General features: G+C 41.4%; 1 protein-coding gene across 1 annotated transcript in view; it reads right to left on the reverse strand.

The window, feature by feature from the left end:
• Positions 1 to 1,429: 1,429 nt before the first annotated feature.
• Positions 1,430 to 24,245, reverse strand: part of LOC126175113 (uncharacterized) — a 235,849-nt gene continuing 213,033 nt past the window's right edge. Inside the window, exon 5 of the mRNA XM_049921666.1 lies at positions 1,430 to 3,252. Within this exon, the coding sequence (XP_049777623.1) occupies positions 3,179 to 3,252 (74 nt within the window). The 3' untranslated portion in view covers positions 1,430 to 3,178. The remainder of the gene's footprint in view (positions 3,253 to 24,245) is intronic.

Here is a 24,245-nt window from a genome sequence, read left to right on the forward strand (position 1 = left end):
ATATCGCATGTTAATATTTATATATTCCCTAGAATAACTTAACAGTATGTCGTTGTAGCTCTTGTTTCATTAAGTGACATTGCAAGACATTCAAAAAACATTACTGTAATGAAAACATAACACATTCAGTGTCTCAACATGTAAAAACGATGTAATACAAAAATTTCATAACAAAATACTCGTCATATGGCATTTTATTTGAGTTAGAATTCTCATTGGATGTTTTGGACGAGAACATGTTCGCCATTGGCTGCGTATATTTATTGTACATCTTGCGCTATCAAGTGGTTTAGTTGCAACTAAAAATTTTTTTGAAAGAAAGACTGGTCAAATATTTTGTGAAATCAGAGGATCATTTGACTTTTCTCTGTATGATCATTCGAAAGCATGCACAGGAAATGAGGTGCATCAAATGTTTCTCTAATTTTATTTCTTACTTTCTGACAAATAGTTTCACAAAATATTTGGCCGTTTTTTTTCAAAAACTTTTTTATTGACGTTTAAATATCACACCAATGTAACTTAGTAGTCTTTCCCGGCGTAATTAGTCTTGAAAGACTCTTCGGGTTTAATGCCGGATCCTAAAATCAACTCGATTCAGTATTTCGGCGATCCAACTGCCCGCCATCTTTGGGGAATGCAGCTTCTGCTGATGAGTTCCACTGATTTCGTTCTTGAAGAGGTGAACTTCTTCATACTTCATTTACGTAGCTAGCAGGAGCTGTTCGTGAAATATTTCATTTTTCCCTCAAGTGACTAATTAATTTTTCTTTAATTACCCTGATTACTTTCAAGTAAATAAACTCCAGTTTGCAAAACTAGAGTTCATGCTGGTCAATTTGATACCCCATTTGTCTATTTCCCACACTTCATCTGGTTACGAAAATTCGGACAGAAACCGAGTGTGTAATTTATAGGGAGGTTTGTGTTTGCAATGACCTGACAAACAAGAACTAACTGATGAAATTGTCAATAATGTCTTTCAGAAAATTACTAAGTGTTTCCTTGTAAACGGACTCTCATTGAATTTTGATAAGACACAGTACATACAGTTCCGTACAGTAAATGGTATGACGCCATTAATAAATATAGACCTTAATCAGAAGCATATTGCTAAGGTAGAATATTCAAAATTTTTAGGTGTGTCCATTGATGAGAGATTAAATTGGAAGAAACATATTGATGATGTGCTGAAACGTTTGAGTTCAGCTACTTATGCAATAAGGGTCATTGCAAAGTTTGGTGATAAGCATCTTAGTAAATTAGCTTACTACGCCTATTTTCACTCATTGCTTGCATATGGCATCATATTTTGGGGTAATTCATCACTGAGGAATAAAGTATTTATTGCACAAAAGCGTGTAATCAGAATAATAGCTGGGAGTCCACCCAAGATCATCCTGCAGACATTTATTTAAGGATCTAGGGATATTCACAGTAGCTTCTCAGTATATATACTCTCTTATGAAATTTGTTATTAACAACCAAACCCAATTCAAAAGTAATAGCAGTGTGCATAACTACAATACTAGGAGAAAGGATAATCTTCACTATTCAAGATTAAATCTAATTTTGGCACAGAAAGGGGTGAATTATACTGCCACTAAAGTCTTTGGTCACTTACCAAATAGTATCAAAAGTCTGACAGATAACCAACAAGTATTTAAGAAGAAATTAAAAGAATTTCTGAATGGTAACTCCTTCTACTCCATACAGGAATTTTTAGATATAAATTATAAAGAAAAACTTAATTATGTTGTTAAATTAACTTAATTATGTCATGTATTGGAAAATTTGACTCGTTCCACATCATTACGAAATATCGTATTCATGATCCATGGAACTAGTATTAATCTAATCTAATGCTCAAATATTTGATCACTAACGAATATTAAGATAGACATTCTCCAGGAAACATTATATAGGGCTTACATGAAACAATCAGAACCGATAACTAACAAAAATTGCTCAGTTGGTCAGTTAGTTGCATGTCCCATAGATCATTTGAACGAAATCTTTTATCGAAATGATGCGGAACGAGTTAGTTTACACGATATGTACACAAGATTAGTGTTAATATTAATGAACACATTGTTTTTCACTCCTACTTATGCAACTACGCTTTTGTTCCCCACAACAACTGTCAACATGGGTAAAAGAAATGAAACAGACGTGAGCTTTTGTGGCTCGTGGCAGGGGTTATTCTTTGTTTTCTCTTGAAGGAAGAGCGTGCTATTCGAGGAACGATCTAGCCTAGCGTAGCGTCAGAGCGTCAAGGACTTTTCAACCAAGCACCATGCGGGCTTATTATGAGACATGGACAGTCCTTCAGTTATTTACACCATCTGTATAGAGGATCAAAATACGACACCTTATTGCGACAACATTTCATATAGCTGGCAGGGAACAGAAGGACACCTTACTAAGTTTACTGGTAAGTAACAGGTGAAAATGATTCTTCAGAAACTGGCTTCGTGGTGAGTCTGCACATAATAATATCATGCACCATTCTGTTCAAAAACAGGAGGGAGCATCGGATTATTTACAGCAAGGTCAAAGAGCATACAGGAGCCGCACGCAGTCGCCATGCGACAAAAACCTTTTATAGCTTAAACAAATGTATGTACTCTTTTGAGTGAAGCTAGAGGTTACTGGGGAAATGGGGTCAATGACGAAAATGTTGTCGTACATAATACTGAAACTTTTAGAAGTGTTTTTAACTAAAAACAACGTCTATAAATTTTACTGAAGTATAACAGTTGCACTTATCATACATTTTGTCTAACAAGGTTTATTATATTGATAAGCTATTGGGTCTGTAACTAACTAACCAGGTCATAAACAGTATACATAAATACAATGAAACATATATGTACACGGTAAAAGTATTTTAAATCCAAATACAACAAACTTGAATCAGAGAACTAAAACTTGAATTTTTTTTTTTTTTGTCTCATTCAGGCTGTCAAAACAAAGTACAGTATTGCATTAATGTAGACGTGTATAAAATTTTTACATTTTAGGACAATGCTTTTTTGGTACCGTTCGTTAGTTTACAGGCCAAGTAAATGTGTGTCATTCCCAAGCAGTTGGAAATGAATAAATGACTTTCCACATGAACGTGTCCCGGCTGGCTTGCGTCTTCCTGCTGGTGGTTTCCCACCTGGAGAAGTCGCCCTCAGCTGGCGCCACTCTGGGAGTACTCTGGGGACGACACACCGCTGGAGACGTCCTCTGGGTGTCTGGCAACACCTGCGGCAACAGTTGGGCTCACACAGGGTTTGCGTTACTATGTGCTCTTACAAGCTAACATAGTACTCATTGACTGAACGTGTTGTGTTTCTTATGTAACTGCAATTATTTACAAGGTGACAATTAGTGAAATAAAATCTCCGTAACTTCTGAAGTTGAACGGTTTGCGTTAGGACGTTCAAACTGCACTGTTGGGCGCGGGGCGTGATGGGAATAAGTATACGCAGCATGGTTTGGTTTAGCGAAGAAGCCCACTTTAATTTGGATGGGTTCGTCAATAACCAAAATTGCCGCATGTGGAGGACTGAGAATCCGCATTTCTCGATCGAGAAGTCTCTTCATCCTCAAAGGGTGACTGTGTGGTGTGCAATATACACTTACGGAATAATCGGTACGATATTCCTTGATGGCAGGTGACTACCCAACAGTACCTGAAGGTTTTGGAAGATGTGGTTCATGCAGTATGGGGCTTGACCTCATCCAAGCAGGAGACTGTTTGATGCCCTGGAGGAGCACTTTGAGGACTGCATTATGGCTCTGGGGTATCCAGAGTCCACTGGCATGGGCTTCGATTGGCCGTCATATTATCCGGATCTGAACACATGCGACTCCTTTTTGTTGGGCTATATCAAAGACAAGATGTACAGCAACAACCTCAAAACCATTGCTGAGCTGCAAACAGCCATTCAGATGGTTATTGACAGCATCGATGTTCCGACACTTCAGCGGATCATGCAGAATTTCGCTATCCGTCAGCGCCACATCATCGCCAATGATGGCAGGCATATCGAACATGTCATAACATAAATCCAAATACCTGTAGTGACGTTTACATGTTGAATAAAGTGTGTGGACGCCGCAGTCTGTAACTTTTTGTTTCCATATAGTTCAATAATTGTCACCCTGTATATTATACACGTGCAAGTGCATTGTTAAAACAATCAATGACTTGAGATGCAAAGCAGCTCAATTTCTGTTGAAACCGTTTTGAGACAAATCACTTTATCACCACTTTTTTTTGCAAAAAGTTCATGAAGACCTAATTTTTAAACCATGGGTAGTGATTACTAACTGGGCATGTGTGTTAAAATACCAGCTAACACAGCCGAAAATTTATGGTATACTCAAATGTAATGAATGCGGACTTATACTGTTTTGTAACTCATTTCATGCAGGGTGAGCTTGTTGAAGAATATATATCCTTCACCTTTTCTGTACTTATTCCCACCCCTATTGGTCGTAACATGTGGACTTCAGATTCTAGGGAGAAAGGTGAGCAGCAGAGAGCCCCAGTGGCACTTTAGTAGGGAAATGTTGTCTACTCCGTAGTACTACGCTGATGCTTATCGATATTTGAGTTAATTAACGCAATTCTTTATCCTACCAATACTTACTGATGGTAGAGCGCTTTGTTCAATCCACGTCTTGTTTCAATTAATGTGAATCTCAAGATGAATGCGATGTGTGTGCGTGTTGTGACGTCCCCTAGCATGAAGTTCACAAAATCGTTGTAATACATGTGTAAAAGAGATACATTTATCTTGTAACGTACCCTCTCTGTTATTGTTTTTGTTTTTTTGTTATTGTAGTTGTAGAGATATGAAATTATTGTAGCGGTTTGCTTAGTCAGCCGTACTTCGGAATTTTTTTGACATTAAATGGAGCCTGAAACTTGCGTAATAAATACTTCGCGTGAAGTGCGATTTGCGGCATAAACAAAAATTAATTGCGGAGATGCAATCCACAGAATATTAACAGAAAAGCTTTAGAACAATGCGCACGACTGGCTAGACACATTCAGAGGGTACGTAAATTCGCGTACGAGTTGTTGCGATCTGATGAGAAAGATCTATCTTAATTTTTTTTTGTGTAAAATAATTACGTCGTAACACACTCGGAGATTGCGAACGTACAATCAGGGCAGAGGCACGTACTTTCTATCATTCCCCGTGGCCTGGGTAAAAGAATTGCAATTATTTAAATTTAAGAATATTTCTTTTTCAATCGGACTCCTATTTTTATATGAAAAGGAAGATTGCAGGTTCTGAATGTCTCGGCAAAAACACATCGAAATTAATCTTAGCGGCCACCAAAGGAAAGTAGTGAGCACAATCACGTACCTCTATTGTTGAGCAGCGCCGTCCTAAAGATCGTCACCTCCATCTAAAATTCGCCTTCTCGAATTAACAGAATAATTTGTACTCCATTGGTATGGGATTTAGGCTTGATCTTGACAGAAATTATAAAACACATTTTTCATCATTTAACACCTTCATTTAACACACACATAGACATGAAACTATACAGTACGTCTTTACGCCAGCACATCAGAACAAAAAGGTCGTTAATACTAGAAGTAATAAAAGAATCTCGAAATTAGTCCTTTGTCTCTCAATGATAAAAAAGTTTTTTAGAGTATTCCTCTAGTATGACAGTCGAACAAATTTTCTTCTGGTATCTTTGAGATTAAATTACAACATTTTTAGTCCCTTTTCAATCTGTATTATAATAATTTCTGTATGATCGGTTGAAGATTATGTGGACTCTGTAAAAAAAAAGAAATAATCTTTTTTCATTTTTATGTGTGTACAATAATTATGTATCTATATTTTGCAAATAACTTCTGTGCTCGGTGAGTGTAGAAATCAAGCAGACAATGATAATTAAAAAAGATAACAAAGATGCATATTAAATTGTCTATTAATAGTAGAGGTTAAAACAATACTCTCTCTGTCTTCTTGTAGCCGTTAAAGTTGTAAGAGCCGGTAACGCTCGATTGAATGCTTGGTTATCTTTCTTTTGTTCTTGTTCGAGAAAGACGCCATTGGAGGCTGATTAATGAAAAAGGAGTGTACTTTAAATTTATGTTGATTTTTGAATATCGAAATTGTTAAAAATACTTGTAATAATTTATTGCTAGCTTGCCCAGTATTTCATTCCACATTTTTAGCCGTTATCGACATATTTAGAATTTTTCATGACGCAGAGCTGTGCAGAGATCGCGGGAGCCGCTACCGCGGCAAATTCAAATTAAATTGAATGAAAGCCGCTTGCCGGAGACCTCAGAGGCGAATGGTGGATTTTATTATGTCATTTTCAGGTGGACATTAGCAGCTGTTATTACAATATCAGTGCCGTAAACAATTTAAGTAAATCAGAGCAATAAAATTTTACTATCAAAGACTGCTGTGATGAAACCTGTTCTGGCTAATAATACAAAAACCAAATTTAATTTTTGGTTTCATGTTCTCGTGTTAGTCGTGGCAATCAATAGTGTTCATATCTTTAAAAAAAAAGACCACTACAGCTTTTACGTTTAGCGAACATATCATACTGTAACTTCGGTACGTATAGTAAGAGTAATTTTCAGTGCATTTCAGATATGAAAGTAGAGAAGGACATGTTTAATTTTATAAATAGTTACAGTAATGATACCGTGTTCCAGATCAGGGTTATATAAAAATAGCTTGAAAATTAAAGATCATACGTGCACAGCATGAAATCTTTTAGGGTTCTGCGAATTCCCACGTAATAGATCAAGATGCACAAAGTTAAAATATTTTCAACTGCACAAAGTTAAAATATTTTCAACTGCAGAAACTAATAGTGAAAATCGCATTTTATCTGTTGTGGTCACAACAATAACCAATATACAGGGTGATCAAAAAGTCAGTATAAAGTTGAAAAATTAATAAACCACGGGATAATGTAGATAGAGAGGTAAAAATTGACACACATGCTTAGAATGACATGGAGGTTTTATTAGAACAAAAAAAACAAAGTTCACAAAATGTCACACGTGGCGCCTGAAAGATCTCTTGCTCGCGTCGTTTGGTGATGATCGTGCGCTCAGTCGCCACTTTCGTCATGCTTGGCCTCCCAGGTCCCGAGACCTCAGTCCGTGCGATTCTTGGCTTTGGGGTTACCTGAAGTCGCAAGTGTATCGTGATCGACCGACATCTCTAGGGATGCTGAATGACAACATCTGACGCCAATGCCTCACCATAACTCCGGACATGCTTTACAGTGCTGTTCACGACATTATTCCTCGATTACAGCTATTGTTGAGGAATGATGGTGGACGTATTGAGCATTTTCTGTAAAGAACATCATCTTTGCTTTGTCTTACTTTGTTATGCTATCTATTGCTATTCTGATCAGATGAAGCGCCATCTGTCGGACATTTTTTGAACTTTTGTATTTTTTTGGTTCTAATAAAACCCCATGTCATTCCAAGAAAATGTTGCAATTTGTACCTCTATACCTACATTATTCGGTGATTTATTCAGTTTTCAAATTTATACTGACTTTTTGATCACCCGGTACATTTAATTAAAATATTATGCCATATAAACTGCATGTACAGTCAAAAGCGCGGTGGGGATTGCGCGACAATTGGCGCCCAGAAGCGCGGGACCTGATTTAGTAGTGGCCACGAAAATGTACTAACAATTTTGTGTTTTTTCTTTCAGAATAGTTAGTGCATATATGGTTACTGATAAATGAACATATGGTTTTTGTAACAAATGCTCTTTATTAATGCAGGTAAATTCTTTCATGAAAACTGCACCACTGCGTGCAAACCGATCGAGTAAAACCCGACTCTACAGAGAAACTTTAACAACAACATAGCCCTGGAGCAGCCGAACTCAGAACCATACAAATTAAAAGTAAGACTATAGTGTAGTTGTCCTGTCAGTAGAGTATGAATTTCAATGGAGTCATCTCATGTCACTAGTAGTGTGTGTGTAGTTTAGGGATAGTTGTTGGTGACAGGACAGAGTTAACTGTAGATAGAATTTTTCATTGTGTGGTGTATTGTGTACAACATTATATATTTTGTGTGCAACGAGTAATTCGACAAATATTGTATATAAGTTCGTAATACATAAATATGGCCAAACAGCGTAGGCAACGCACAGGCAACATGGATAATGAGGAACATCGACCAACCAGTGCAGTAAACGTAGAGGCGAGTGCTTTGGACAGCACAAATAATCTTTTTGAAAAAAATCCTTGTGAAACTGTGGGGGCGGGGACACCGGAAGTGGTGCCACCGTCCACCAGTGTCCAAGCAGACGTAGAAAAAGAAGTAGCACAACCACCAACAGAGCAGGAACCAGATATTGGTACTGGTGGATATTCGATTCAAGTTATGTTAGAGCGCATGCTAAATTATCAGCCGAAGTTAGTGCAACAGAAAGCGGAAAAGGTCAAGCAATTGGAAACCTTTTTCTGCGAGCAACCTGAGCGGGACCGCCAGCAGTCGCAAAAGGATGAAAAAATCGAATGTTTTCTTGCACAGCAAACAGAGCGTTACCAACAGGTAGTACAGTCCTTAGAATCCATGCAAATATGAAACAAACCTTTGAGTCAATACCTAAAGCTGTACTGGAGTTGACTGCGCAGGTAAATAATCAGCAGTTAGCGGATACTACCATTGTAGATGAAATGGGCATTTTAGCTAACAGAATTGAAAAATTAGAACTAGATTCTATACAGCTTGTCCAATACGAACTGAACGAACAAGCTACTAAAATTGAGACTGAATTCTTTGTTAGAATTGAAAGACAGTGAAATAGAGAAAAAGATTGATTCAAAGGTGAAAGCAGCTATCGACGATAAGGACTCTGAATCTTTTAGCGCTGTAATAAACAGCCAAGTACAGAGTGATGTTCCCACTATGAAACAAATACTAAGTGATGATATTCCGCATGATGATGATGATGTGGTCCCATATTCCCAGGAGCGTAGGGGACGATGCGGGAGACCCGCACCGCCGTACTAGGCAAGGACCTAGCGGAGGTGGTTTGCCATTGTCTTCCTCCGACAGTAATGGGGATGAATGATGATGATGAAGATGACACAACACCCAGTCATCTCGAGGCAGGGAAAATCCCTGACCCCGGCGGGAACAGAACCCGGGACCCCGTGGGCGGGAAGCGACAACGCTACCGCAAGACCACGAGCTGCGCAAGTACAAAGTGACATTCAGACTAGGAAACAAATACTCCGTAGCAAATATTGCGCATTAGCAGACGAATATAGCTAAGCGGATATCGGACTTGGAAAAAGGTTTAGCCGATAGTAGCACACGTGCAGAAATTGGAAGTGTGTCGCCAGCAACCAATGTTTTTGGTAACGCACAGACGTATGCGCGACGTAATAATGACGAGTCTTCTTGGGATAATGCAAGAGCTGCAGCTCCAGCTCAGAGCAGGCAGCCTACTCACCAGGCGTGAATTCCAAAATATTAGTCGAGGAAAGTTTAATTAAGAATAGACAATTCCACACGTTCACTACCGAACGAAAGTCAGTACGTCCGGTGGTGTTTCAGAAACATCTTGCCAAGCGCATGGAATGAAGCGCAGAAAATACAGTATGTCATGTCCTATATTCAGGGTGACGCAGCATTATGGGCTACTGAAGTAGCGGGCAGCTGCATGACATACGCGCAGTTTGAGAATCCATTTTTAGAAAAATATTGGTCGCCTTGCATCCAAGAGCAGCTTAGGTAGGAGGTCTATAATCCTGAATCATATTCGGCTCGTCTTGGAAAAATACATTAACAAGACGCGCTATTGGGACGAGCCTATATCGTCGAAAGTCATTATTAGGCTACTTAAATCTCATTTGCCTACCCACATTAAGGAAAAGCTGATACACGTTCCCGAAAATGACATGGAACATTTCCTGTCATTACTAGATTCGATTGGCCTAATCCAGGAAGACGTGAAGTCAGCGTGTTAACACGCAAGAAACAATGGCTCAGGGTGCACAAACAGTAGAAATAGTAATGCACCGAACCAAAACCATGGAAATGGTGGGGGCGGTGGTAAACGGCATGAATATCCGCCGAGTAGTGACAACAACCGAAATCAAAATGGTTATGGTCATCCGTCAAATAATAAAAACGTAGATTTGACGATCAATATGATTCTGGACCAGCCGGGGCCAACCATTGGAAAAATTCACGAGGTCAATGGCACGATAATTACAATGACAATAACAGTAACTGGAATCATAATCACCGACCGAACCAAGACCGGCAAAATAATGAGAGGTATGATAACAGGAGACCACCGCAGCAAATCGTGCCTATCGCGCAGCAGTGGCGGACTGCAAATCAAAATGTGCATATTGTAGAGGTCACGGATAACAACAGTCCAAGCACCTCACACGAAAATAGTTCGACAAACTAGAATCGGCCACGATATGCTCTCCGTCGATGGCCATGGTGTAGAGTGAGGGCTCCACAAATGATAGTACACCTGGAATCAACATGCTGCGTTACAATGACGGAATCAGTACGGAGCATTTTCCTTGACTTCCGGAAGGCGTTCGACATAGTTCCGCACTGTCGTCTGATAAACAAAGTAAGAGCCTACGGAATATCAGACCAGCTGTGTGGCTGGATTGAAGAGTTTTTAGCAAACAGAACATAGCATGTTGTTCTCAATGGAGAGACGTCTACAGACGTTAAAGTAACCTCTGGCATGCCACAGGGGAGTGTTAGAGAAGATCCAAAGAAGAGCGGCGCGTTTCGTCACAGGGTTATCTGGTAAGCCTGATAGCGTTACGGAGATGTTTAGCAAACTCAAGTGGCAGACTCTGCAAGAGAGGCGCTCTGCATCGCGGTGTAGCTTGCTGTCCAGGTTTCGAGAGGGTGCATATCTGGATGAGGTATCGAATATATTGCTTCCGTAGATGTAGAGCATGCAAAGTTTAATAATGAAGCCATACAAGCAATCCTAGAAGCAAAAATCTGTGATATTACTGTAAATATAATCATTGACACATGTGTCTCGGTCAGTGTGATGAGTCCAGAACTATTTAAAACACTTGGGAAGGGACGAAGTATACCGACCTTCCCAGTGAACAACTGCAAGGTGTCTGGAGCCATAAGCGCACAGAGCCAGTTAATTAACCACCAGGTGCAGGTAGGAATTTGTAAAAAGGGCGAAGCCATAGTGAGCACGTTCTTCGTCGTTAAGGGGTTAAGGGTAGCCTGCATACAGAGAGTAGATTGTCTCCGGGAGAGGAACGCAGTGATCGACCTCTCCGCAGGAAAGCTAAGCATAATTAATAAAGGCAGAAGAGTTGAACTCTCAATGATGAGGTCGAAAGAGGTACTTGTGCCATGTTGTAACGATAAATATCAGGTGTAGGAACGCGTGTATACTGCACTTAGTTAATACTTCACCAACAACGGATCTTTACTATCCCAACAAGAAAAGTAATGATTTTGAAGTAAATGTAGATGCATTCCGGAATAAAGTTCAGGAATGTGAAAGTTTAAGTCATATACAAAAACAACAGCTAACGCAGCTTCTGTCAGAATATACAATGCTATTTTCTGGACGACCAGGAGTAATTAGAGATTACAACTATCATATAGAGGTGACGACCCACAAAACTTATTGTCGAGCGTCTTACCCCATTCCATGTTCGAGAAGGGAGGCAGTGGCGAAAGAAAAAAATTGTTCAAATGGCTCTGAGCACTATGGGACTTAACAGCTGTGGTCATCAGTCCCCTAGAACTTAGAACTACTTAAACCTAACTAACCTAAGGACATCACACACATCCATGCCCGAGGCAGGATTCGAACCTGCGACCGTAGCAGTCGCGCGGTTCCGGACTGCGCGCCTAGAACCGCGAGACCACCACGGCTGGCAGTGGCGAAAGAACGTGAAACTATTTGTACAATATTTTGTAAATAGTAGCCGTAAGGAAATTTCATATTTGTGTCTTAGAATGTAAGTGTGTTAAGTTTTAAGTATGAATTTGTTTATATTCAGTTTTGAAAGTCAAGAGAGTTGAGGAATATTTATGATGTGAGCAAAGACTCAATAGAAAGTGTAATAATGTGCTAGATGAAGACTTGCTTACAGACAGATTAGTGTCAGTAAAAAATATTTCATGCTCATCAAGCAGTGAACAATTTCTTGTTTAGTAAGTATAAAACAATTTCGTGAGTTATTTTTAATTACTGTGTGTGTAGATCATTGATGATTAATTTGCATATAATACTATAATCGATTTAATTGTGTTGGGTTAAAGTATGCCCTGAGAGGGTCTTTTTGTAAATGAAAGTAACTTTGAGTCATAGGACGATTATGTACACCAGTGTTACCACTTGCAGTGATATGAGAGCGACACTTGAATAAATTCAGTCTGAACGGAACGCATTTTATATGACGTACACTTTGTATGTACCAATGCTCCAGTTGAAGCCAGTGTATTTCGTACACGTCTTTGAACACTGACTGCGCGTTATGCGAATTAATTCATTCTACGCGGAAACTACACTGTAGTCTCGTAGGACAGATTATCCATGCAAATTTCTGTCACGAAATGAAGTATTTATTGAGCAATATGCCCAAGTCAGCTGAGATGCACATGATAAGATCCGTTCACTGGAGGAGTGATAACTTGTCAAGCTACACACACACACACACACACACACACACACACACACACACACACACACACACACACACACACAAAATATGTACAAAGTCACACACCTTCATGTAATTGTACAAAGGGACATTTATGCATTTTAACAATATTATGGAAAGTGCAATGGACACTGTGAGTGTAATAGACTCACCACAAGTGAAGGTAATTGTGTAAAGAATGAACAACATGCCTTCCAGATAGACTGTGTGTACATACGCAATCTTGTAGACAGATGGAATATTGTGTGTAGATGGGACAGAGAATGACTGTTGGAACTGCACCAATATACAGAGTGTTACAGAAAGATACGGCCAAACTTTCAGGAAACATTCCTCACACACAAATAAAGAAAAGATGTTATGTGGATATGTGTCCGGAAACGCTTAATTTCCATGTTAGAGCTCAGTTTAGTTTCGTCCGTATATACTGTACTTCCTCGATTCACCGCCAGTTGGCCCAATTGAAGGAAGGTAATGTTGACTTCGGTGCTTGTGTTGACATGCGACTCATTGCTCTACAGTACTAGCATCAAGCACATCAGTACGTAGCATCACGAACGTGGTTTTGCACTCAGTGCAATGTTTACTAATGCGGAGTTGCCAGATGCTCCTTTGATGTATGGATTAGCACGGGGCAATAGCCGTGGCGCGGTACGTTTGTATCGAGACGGATTTCCAGAACGAAGGTGTCCCGACAGGAAGACGTTCGAAGCAATTGATCGGCGTCTTAGGGAGCACGGAACATTCTAGCCTATGACTCGCGACTGGGGAAGACGAGGACACCTGCAATGGACGAGGCAATTCTTCGTACAGTTGACGATAACCCTAATGTCAGCGTCAGAGAAGTTGCTGCTGTACAAGGTAACGTTGACCACGTCACTGTATGGAGAGTGCTACGGGGGAACCATGTACAACGTGTGCAGGCACTATCAGCAGCTGATTGGCCTCCAGGGGTACACTTCTGCGAATGGTTCATCCAACAATGTGTCAATCCTCATTTCAGTGCAAATGTTCTCTTTACAGATGAGGCTTCATTCCAACGTGATCAAATTGTAAATTTTCACAATCAACATGTGTGGCCTGACGAGAATCCGCACGCAATTGTGCAATCTCGTTATCAACACAGATTTTCTGTGAACGTTTGGGCAGGCATTGTTGGTGATGTCTTGATTGGGCCCCATGTTCTTCCACCTACGCTCAATGGAGCACGTTATCATCATTTCATACGAGATACTCTACCTGTGCTGCTAGAACATGTGCCTTTACAACTACGACACAACATGTGGTTCATGCACGATGGAGCTCCTGCACATTTCAGTCGAAGTGTTCGTACGCTTATCAACAACAGATTCGGTGACCGATGGATTGAGGGGAAGCAATTCCATGGCCTCCACGCTCTCCTGACTTCAACCCTCTTGACTTTCATTTATGGGGGCATTTGAAAGCTCTTGTCTACGCAACGCCGGTACCAAATGTAGAGACTCTTCGTGCTCGTATTGTGGATGGCTGTGATACAATACGCCATTCTCCAGGGCTGCATCAGCACATCAGGGATTCCATGCGACGGAGGGTGGATGCATGTATCCTCACTAACGGAGGACATTTTGAACATTTCCTGTAACAAAGTGTTTGAAGTCACGCTGGTACGTTCTGTTGCTGTGTGTTTCCATTCCATGATTAATGTGATTTGAAGAGAAGTAATAAAATGAGCTCTAACATGGAAAGTAAGCGTTTCCTGACACATGTCCACATAACATATTTTCTTTCTTTGTGTGTGAGGAATGTTTACTAAAAGTTTGGCCGTACCTTTTTGTAACACCCTGTATACGTCGAAGTAAATTGAATGTTGAGTTACAAACTGTCATAACACAGTGCTCAAACAATAACAGACTTACCGTGTGTAAGGGAGAAGGTAATAATCCGTTCGGAGACGATAACAATAAACATCGCTCGACGGAATGTGTTTGTGAGAACTAGAATGATTTCGCGTGTTGAGAGACGCTCTGACGGCGCATCGACCGTGAGAACGAAGCAAAAGTGTGTAGGGCAACTTGCGCGTGATAAACTCTTGCAGCAGTGTCGCAGTGCAATTCAGTTGTCAGGCCATGAAAACCGTTATCACGCCAACATATTCTGTGCAAACCAGCGAAACGACGGCTTACTGGACAATAAACGCTGATTAATCAAATTGCATTCTATTCCCACAGCTTATAATGTGTACCCTTAAAGATAGTATACTGTGGTGGAATGTTTGTTTCAGGTATTTTGACGGAGATCCGTGAGGAGGAGAAGCAAGGGGATGCAGTGCCGCTTCAGCTGTTCGCGGGCGAAACAACTGCAATACGCCACAACAACGTAACGGTCCATCTCAGCTCGTGTCTGCACAGGCTCCACCAACCGCCGCACAGTCGCTATTTCTTCGGGTACGCGGCGTCGCTGAGACATCGTGTTCGAGCCAACGCTCCGGGACACAACATTGACCTCACCCCACCGCACGCACCGTCCAAAGTCATTGCTAACATTTCGTCGAACATAAATCTCAATGTCGATGAACTAAACATCAGACTGATGTTTGTAAGATGAACTTACTTCAAGTGACGAAGACTTTAACTCGTTCCAGTAATGAACTCAAACTATGAACCTATTAGACACTACATGTTAGATGTTTTCCACATATTAACAATATAAACTGACATGAGTATATTGTCCCAATAGAATGTCTATAATGAACAATTGCGAGGCAAAGTTATAACACTACTTTGAATTATTTAATGAACAATATTGTACTTTCCCTAAAATATAAACTTGAACATTTCCGCTGATGTGGAATGTCATAAACGTTCATTGTCGAAAAGCAGCCAATTTTAACATTTTTGACAGATAACTCTCGTGTTTTGTGCTTTAATTGCGAACACTTGACAAGCGTCGAACTTCGTTCGTGAACCTGGAGATGACCATGGCTCCGGCGCAGTTTTCCCATGTTTCCCGAACTCACATAGCCCGAATGGGGGGAGCCAAAAACTGCAACGATCCTGGGACTAGGTATACGGTCAGCTCGCAAAGTGGAGGAGCGACATACACTCCACGAGAAAGCGTTGAGTACTGTAAACAAACAACCGTGTGACGTAGTGAACAAAATGAGCTTTATGTTCAAAACATAAAGTGATATACAGTGAATGTGTTGACGTCAAGGGCAACATATTAACAAACATTTGACATGTGTTAGTCATAAGCGGCCAGGGGGCATTGTGACGTCCCCTGGCAAGACATCACAAAATCGTTGTAATATATGAGAAAAAAAGAAATATTTATCTGTATTATTATTATTATTTAATTTCTGTATGAACGGTTGTCGATTATGTAGACTCTGTAAATAAAATAATCTTTTTTCATTTTTATGTTTGTACAATAATTACGTATCTATATTTTGCAAATAACGTCTGGGGTCGGTGAGTGTAGAAATCAATGCAGACAATGATAATTTAAAAAGATAACAAAGATACATATTAAATTCTCTATAAATAGTGGAGGTTAAAACATTACTCTCTCTGTATTCTTGTAGCCGTTGAAGTCGTAAGAGCCTGTAACGCTCGATTGAATGCTTGGTTAGCTTCCTTTTGTTTCTTGTTCGAGAAAGACGCCATTGGAGGCTGATTAATGAAAAAGGTGTGTACTTTAAATTTATGTTGATTTTTAAATATAGAAATTGTTAAAAATACTTGTAATAATTTATTGCTAGCTTGCCCAGTATTTCATTCCACATTTTTAGCCGTTATCGGCATATTCAGGATTTTTCATGACGCAGAGCTGTGCAGAGATCGCGGGAGCGGCTGCCGCGGTAAATTCAGATTAAATTAAATGAAAGCAATTTTCCCGCAATTAAGCGGGCAGGTAACGTTACATTAAAATTATTTCTTTCAGCTTCCCGGAGACCTCAGAGGTGAATGGTGGATTTTATTATGTCATTTTCAGGTGGACATGGGCAACTGTTATTACAATATCAGTGACGCAAATAATTTAAGTAAATTAGAGCAATACAATTTTACTTGTGAGATATTAAAGACTGCTGTGATTGCTCTCGTGTTAGTCGTGGAAATCAATAGTGTTCATATCTTAAAAAATCCACTGCAGCTTTTACGTTTGACGAACATATCATACTGTAACTTCGGTACGTATAGTAAGAGTAATTTTCAGTGCATTTCAGATATGAAAGTAGAAAAGAACATGTTTAATTTCACAATTAGTTACAGTAATGATACCGTGTTCCAGGTCAGGGTTATATAAAAATGGTTTGCAAATTAAAGATCATACGTGCACAGCAGGAAATCTTTTAGGGTTGTGCGAATCCCCACGTAATAGATCAAGGTGCACAAGGTTAAAATATTTTCAACTGCAGAAACTAATAGTGAGAATCGCATTTTATCTGTTGTGCTCGCAACGGTTTATACAGTTAATTAAAATATTATGCCATATAAACCACATATAAAGTCAAAAGAGCGGTGGGGATTACGCGACAGTGTGTGCCATCCATTTGCGCGTTAGGACTCCTTTTTCGTGTTTTCGATTTCAAATTCAATTCGTGAGTTCATTGTTGCTTTGTGCTGGCTAGATAAATCAACCCACGCGGACGTTTTCACGCGAAGAGAGCATTCAACTTAACATTGTTATTCAGTCAAGCGGGCTGCTTTATTTGAATTCGGATCGAAATAGAATCTGATTTCTTTCTGTAGATACCTGTATGTTTCGTGTCTCACAGATAGAGACTTTCTATGCAAACTACCGACCACGTGCTCGATCAGTAGAGCTAACGTTTCTACGGCCCAGCGTGATGCAAACAGGTACACGAATTGGTATTTATGCTCATTTCTTCTTGAGCGTATTGTCGGATGAATGTGCGTGTGCATGTAGATGAGGCGAATCCTTCCTTATACCAAACCGAGGCCTTTCCAACGTATTCAGAAATAGTCGTACAGTAGGTACTATGTCGTGCACCAGTAATAAACAGTCCAATAGTAACGTTTGTTGTTGGTAATTTGATCCGTCAGGTAAGTGATATCTGGGTACTAAATTGTCTTCGTAACGTTACTTTTGCAACTCGTCCAACTTTTAGTCTGGCTCCCTCAAAGTCCTCTGATTCTATTAATTGGTTTTTTATACATTATTTGAAGTCCATACGAGTTTTACTAGAACCTAGTCTAAAACTAATCATGGAGATAACATCCCGCTATTTCAATAAAACCATAGCTGATTTGACTATTAGTCAGTTCTTAAATTAGCAGATTCAGACTTACTTTATACAAATCAGCATTAGGTTCGCTTTCACTCAAACGATTTGAAAGGACGTGTAGATGAACCAATTAATACAAACAAACAGACGACTCTGATGGAGCCATACTAAAAGTTGGTTGGGTTGCAAAAGTAAAGTTAGAAACACAATCTCGTACCAAGTTAACATTTATCTGAAGAATCACCTCCTAAGATCATCAAATTACCAACAATGAACTGTGTTTCAAAGCCTTTGCACGAACGACTACGGGGTGATAAATCACACCACGAGGAACAATTTAATAGTACCCATTAAGAATGACTTTTGTTAGAGACAAAATGTTTACAGACACTTACTGGCGATGCTAGCTGTTGGTTATGCCCCAGAGAGGCAGCAGGACCAAGACACCTGCTGCATTTGTGTACAGTGTGTGTTGTCTACAACCCACTCATTCTCGCCACGTGAAAGGGGCTGCGCCAAGTAAAATTAAACTTTCTGATACACTTTCCCCGCTTAGAAACACTCGCTCTTACGATTTTGTTGTTGAAAATCTCTCTACCAATTCACTGCTGTTGGTAGGATGCTCCACACTTCGTTAATAGACCCTGCTAGTAAGATGGGTGTCCCAGGGTCGACGGGAACTGAAGGAGACGTACTGTAGCATCGCCGGAAACAAAGGTTGTTCCCAGTGGTCTGATCTATCACCCCCAGACATTTGACGCGAAGACTTTGTAACACCCTGTGTATATGAGCATACGATTTCTTGTGTGTTTAATCTCACATATCACATTAAACAAACCACAAAATTACCCCTCTGCCTTCTATCATTTGTCCAAAGCCTCCTTTCGATATCTTGAACAATTAATGATATTAAGAAGATATGAACCTCTTATATGATATGTATACACTGAAGAGCCAAAAAGCTGGTACACCTGCCTCTGCCTAATACCGTGTAGGCCCCCCACGAGCACGCAGAAGTGCCGCAACACGACGTGGCGTGGACTCGACTAATGTCTGAAGTGCTGCTGGAGGTAACTGACACCATCATGAATCCTGCAGGGCTGCCCATGAATCCATAAGAGTACGAGGGGGGGGGGGTGGAGATTTCTTCTCAGCATCGCGTTGCAAGGAATCCCAGAAATGCTCAATAATGTTCATGTCTGGAGAGTTTGGTGACCAGCGGAAGTGTTTAATCTCAGAAGAGTGTTCGTGGAGCCACTAAGTAGCAATTCTGGAAGTGTAGGGTGTCGCATTGTCCTGTTGGAATTCCCCAAGTCCGTCGGAATGCACACGGCACATGAATCGATGCAGGTGATCACACAGGATGCTTACGCTGGGCCGTAGAAACAGCTCTACTGATCGAGCACGTGGTCGGTAGTTTGCACGTACGTGTCACCTGCCTGAGTCGTATAAGGGGTCCCATATCACTCCATCTGCACACGCCCCACACCATTAGAGAGCCTCCACCAGCTTGAACAGTCCCGGAAGTCCATACTGATGATGTTTCGTTGAATGGTTCACATGCTGACAATTGTTGGTGGCCCATCATTGAAATCTGCAGCAATTTGCGGAAGTGTTACACTTCTGTCATGTTTAACTATTCTCTTCAGTCGCCGTGGGTCCCCTTCTTGCAGGATCTTTTTCTGGCCGCGGCCATGTCACAGATTTGATGTTTTACCGGATTCCTGATATTCACGATACACTCGTGAAATGGTTGTACGGAAAGTCTCCACTTGATCGCAGCCTCGGAGATGCTGTGTCCATCGCTCGTGCGCCGACTATAACACCACGTTCAGACTCACTTCAATCTTGATAACCTGTCATAGCAGCAGAAACGGATCTAACAACTGCTCCAGACACTTGTCATAAACAGGCGTTGCTGACCGGAGCTCCGTATTCTGTTTGGTTACATATCTTTGTATTTGAATACGCATGTCTATAACAGTTTCTGTGGCGCATCATCAGTGTATATACATCATAAAGTTCGGGTACACTTTCAATTATTTATAGCACAAGAACCAAACATTGTACAGATATCATACATATGTCTTTTTGAAGAGAAACCTTGAAAGCTTTTTTTCATGTATACCGCCACAGCGTAGTTTGGTAATTTGCCAGTAGTCATGGCTAGTCGCAAACATGGCAAGTTCAGGTGTGGAGCGAGCTGTTTCATGAAATGGCCTGCCCAATCACCAGATCTAACTCCGTGTGACTTTTTTCTGTGGGGACACATTAAGGAGATCTGGTGTATGTACCGCTTCTACCACATGATGAAGCAGAGCCATGGAAGAGAATACGGGAAGCGACAACCACGGTCGACGATGCCACTCTGGGACGGGTATGGCAAGAATTCGATTATCGTATTGATGTCTGCTAGGACACTCGTGGTATTTTAGCTGCTGTCGCGGCTAATACTCACATCAGTAGCAGACAAATTGCGCGAGAATCGGGAATCTCAAAAACGTCGGTGTTGAGAATACTACATCAACATCGATTGCACCCGTACCATATTTCTACGCACCAGGAATTGCATGGCGACGATTTTGAACGTCGTAAACAGTTCTGCCACTGGGAACAAGAGAAATTACGGGACGATGACAGATTTTTTGCACCCGATCTATTTAGCGACGAAGCGTCATTCACCGACAGCGGTAACGTAAACCGGCATAATATGCACAATTGGGCAACGGAAAATCCACGATGGGTGACAAATTGAACATCAGCGACCTTGGCGGGTTAATGTATGGTGCGGCATTATGGGAGGAAGGATAATTGGCCTCCATTTTATCGATGGCAATCTAAATGGTGCAATGTATGCTGATTTCCTACGTAATGTTCTACCGATGTTACTACAGGATGTTTCACTGCATGACAGAATGGCGATGTACTTCCAACATGATGGATGTCCGGCACATAGCTCGCGTGCGGGTGAAGCGGTATTGAATAGCATATTTCATGACAGGTGGGTTGGCCGTCGAAATACGTTCACCGGATCTGACGTCCCCGGATTTCTTTCTGTTGAGGTTGACGGACACCATTTTTGAGCATTTATTGCATTAATGTGGTATTTAGAGGTAATCACGCTGTAACATCATGCGTTCTCAAAAATGATAAGTTCACAAAGATACATGTATCACATCGGAACAACCGAAATAAAATGTAAAAGGTACCTACGTTCTGTATTTTAATTTATAAAACTTACCTGTTACCAACTGTTCGTCTAAAATTGTGAGCCATATGTTTTTGAGTGTTACAGTGCCATCTACCACAAAGCGACAAATGTGGTCCAACTAAAACATTCATATTTCTTTACGTACTACACGAATATGTAATAAAAAATGGGGGTTCCTATTTTAAAAAAAGCAGTTGATATCCGTTCGACCTATGGCAGCGCCATCTAGCGGGCCAACCATAGGGCCATCTGGTTTCCCCCTTCAAGCTAGACAAGTTTCGTTCTTTGTAGTTTTTTCGTTTGACGCTTATTTCGTGAGATATTTGGCCCGGTGACTATCAATGGACCACCCTGTATATACATCAGCATGCAATAACCACTCACAGATAGAAGAAGGCAGCACTAGCAATGGAGGGTATATAAAGCATGGGAAAGGGGGGGGGGGCTGCTCAGACACAGTGTAGTCGTTGTTATAATGAGAAAATGTAGCGATTTAGCTGACGTCCAAAAGGGGACGATCATTAGCTTTCGGGCTAGAGCGGGAAGCATTTTATAAACTGTTCCTATGTCGTCGTGGTTAAAGTATAATGTGCATGTCCAAATGGTGCTACACAGAACCCTCGCCGAGTTAACCGTGGTGAACCACGGGCTGTAAATGACAGCAGTGAACCACGGCTGCAGCGATGTGTGTGGGCGAACAGACGTGCAACTGAACGCCCAGATGAACCAAGGGGCTTCGAACAGTGTCCCCTCAATGATTAATGACAGAACGTTGCTGAGTATGTGCCTCCGCAGCAGGCACTTGGTTCATGCTCCCATGCTGACTGCTGTCCACCGGCGACAAAGGATGGAATTTGCACGCCATCACAACTGGACGGCTGCTGAGTGACGACCCGTGGCCCTTTCAGAAAAATCACATTTTATGTTCCGTCAGACAGATGGATGTTGGTATGTACAGCACGAGACGTCTGAAAGCAGTGGTCTGGGTAGCAGGTGGTTGTGGCATTCCCTGTGCGACCTCTCCACTCTCGAAGGCGCACTGGATCGACACAAGTGTTAATCGATCCTTGGGAACCATTTCAACCGCTACATGCCGTTTGTTTTTTCCTGAGCACGATGGCATCTACCAAACGGATAATGCAACGTGCCACACAGCTCACAGTTTATGTGCACGGTTCTAAGGGAATCAGAATATCTTTATCTACCCTCCTGGCCACTAAGATCCTCCGATTTAAAGCCAATCGAGAATCTGTGGGTCCACCTAGAGCGGGCTGTTCTCGCCATGGATCCTCAGCCGAGAAACGCAGAGGAGCTGGCCGCAGCACTGAAGTCGGCATGACTCCACATCCTTGTCAGTACCTACCGGAACCTTATTGACTGTATTCCTGCACGTTCCACAGTGGTCCACAGTTCAAAAGATGGTTATTCAGGCTTTGGCAGGTGGTCACAATGTGACTAGTCATATATGTATATACTACTAAAAATCCGCCCGAACAGCCACTGAATGCCCAAAGGTACCGACCGGCCGCCATGTCAGCCTCAGAACACAGGCGTCACGGAATGGGCGTATGGAGGGGCGTGAGGTCAACACACCGCTCTTCCAACCATTGTCAGTTTTGGTGACTGGACTGCTACCTCTCAATCAAGTAGCTGCTCAGTCTGCCTCACAAGGGCTGAATGCACACCGCTTGCCAACAACACCTGGCAGACCGGATGGTCACCCATCTAAGTGCTAGCTTAGCCCAACTACGCTTAACTTCACTGATCTGACGAGACGGTCTACCGTATCTTCCTTCGTCGTCGGCGTTGTCGTTGTCGCCGTGAGGCACCGTTATACCAAGCTGAAAGGCGCGTCGATCTTAGAGCATGAGATATGTTAACCTTAAGTCATTGACAACACACAACCGTCACGGTAGCACCTGATTCCAGAATAGCTGCAGTAGTTAGGATCTACGAACTACCATCTCTTGACCAGGTCCCCAAAACTTAACTCGTAACGAGATCCCTTAGAAAGAAAATTGTCATAAAGATCGTCTATAAAGGCTTCGTACAACGATAAGAAATGTTGCAGTTTATGGAATAATAACAGATACGACCAAACTGTCTTGTTTCTTCTGTTTTATTTAACGTAACTTTGTTCACAGTTTTATTTCGCGTTCACCACTCATTCACACTCTGATGTGGAGTATATTCGAGTGCCTGAACCCTAACACCCAAGTTCCATCGAAACCCTTTGATGAACAGTTTTGGTTGCTCGACACCGACAGTCAATGATAATGATACAGTATTTTGTAATTGACTCTTCTAGTTTAGTCACCGCCTCCACGAATGTTTGTTAGGCGTAAGACAATTACACACTTTTCTCTCCGATCCGCAATTATTAAGAGTTCGCGTAAAAGTTAACGTTTTTCTCCTTTTCATAAATTGGAACTTGCTCTCCGCGATAGAATTAAAAAAACGGTCTCAATACCGCGTCTCTCGTGAGATGCTTATAGATTTATCCCGGAATTGACCACCCTGTAGGTGTACTCAATTTAATGACCACACTTCGCTATCCGCGATTTCGTGTAACTAAATGTCCTTTTGTTTGATTGTATACCGTAGTTATTTAAAACTCGCCCCTATATTTTTTCACTACGCACAATTAGCAGTAGCACACTGGACTCGCATTCGGGAGGACGACGGTTCAATCCCGCGTCCGGCCATCCTGATTTAGGTTTTCCGTGATTTCCCTAAATCGCTCCAGGCAAATGCTGGAATGCTTCCTTTCAAAGGGCACGGCCGACTTCCTTCCCCATCCTTCCCTAATCCGATGAGACCGATGGTTCAAATGGCTCTGAGCACTATGGGACTTAACATTTATGGTCATCAGGCCCCTAGAAATTAGAACTACTTAAACCTAACTAAACTAAGGACATCACACAACACCCAGTCATCACGAAGCAGAGAAAATCCCTGACCCCGCCGGGAATCGAACCCCGGAACCCGGGCGCAGGATGAGACCGATGACCTCGCTGTTTAATCTCTTCCACCCAAAACAACCCAACCCACAATTAGCAACGAAACAAATGACGCCTTATCATCGGCTTCGTC

Source organism: Schistocerca cancellata, chromosome 3 (assembly GCF_023864275.1).
Source record: "Schistocerca cancellata isolate TAMUIC-IGC-003103 chromosome 3, iqSchCanc2.1, whole genome shotgun sequence".
Lineage (NCBI taxonomy): Eukaryota > Metazoa > Arthropoda > Insecta > Orthoptera > Acrididae > Schistocerca > Schistocerca cancellata.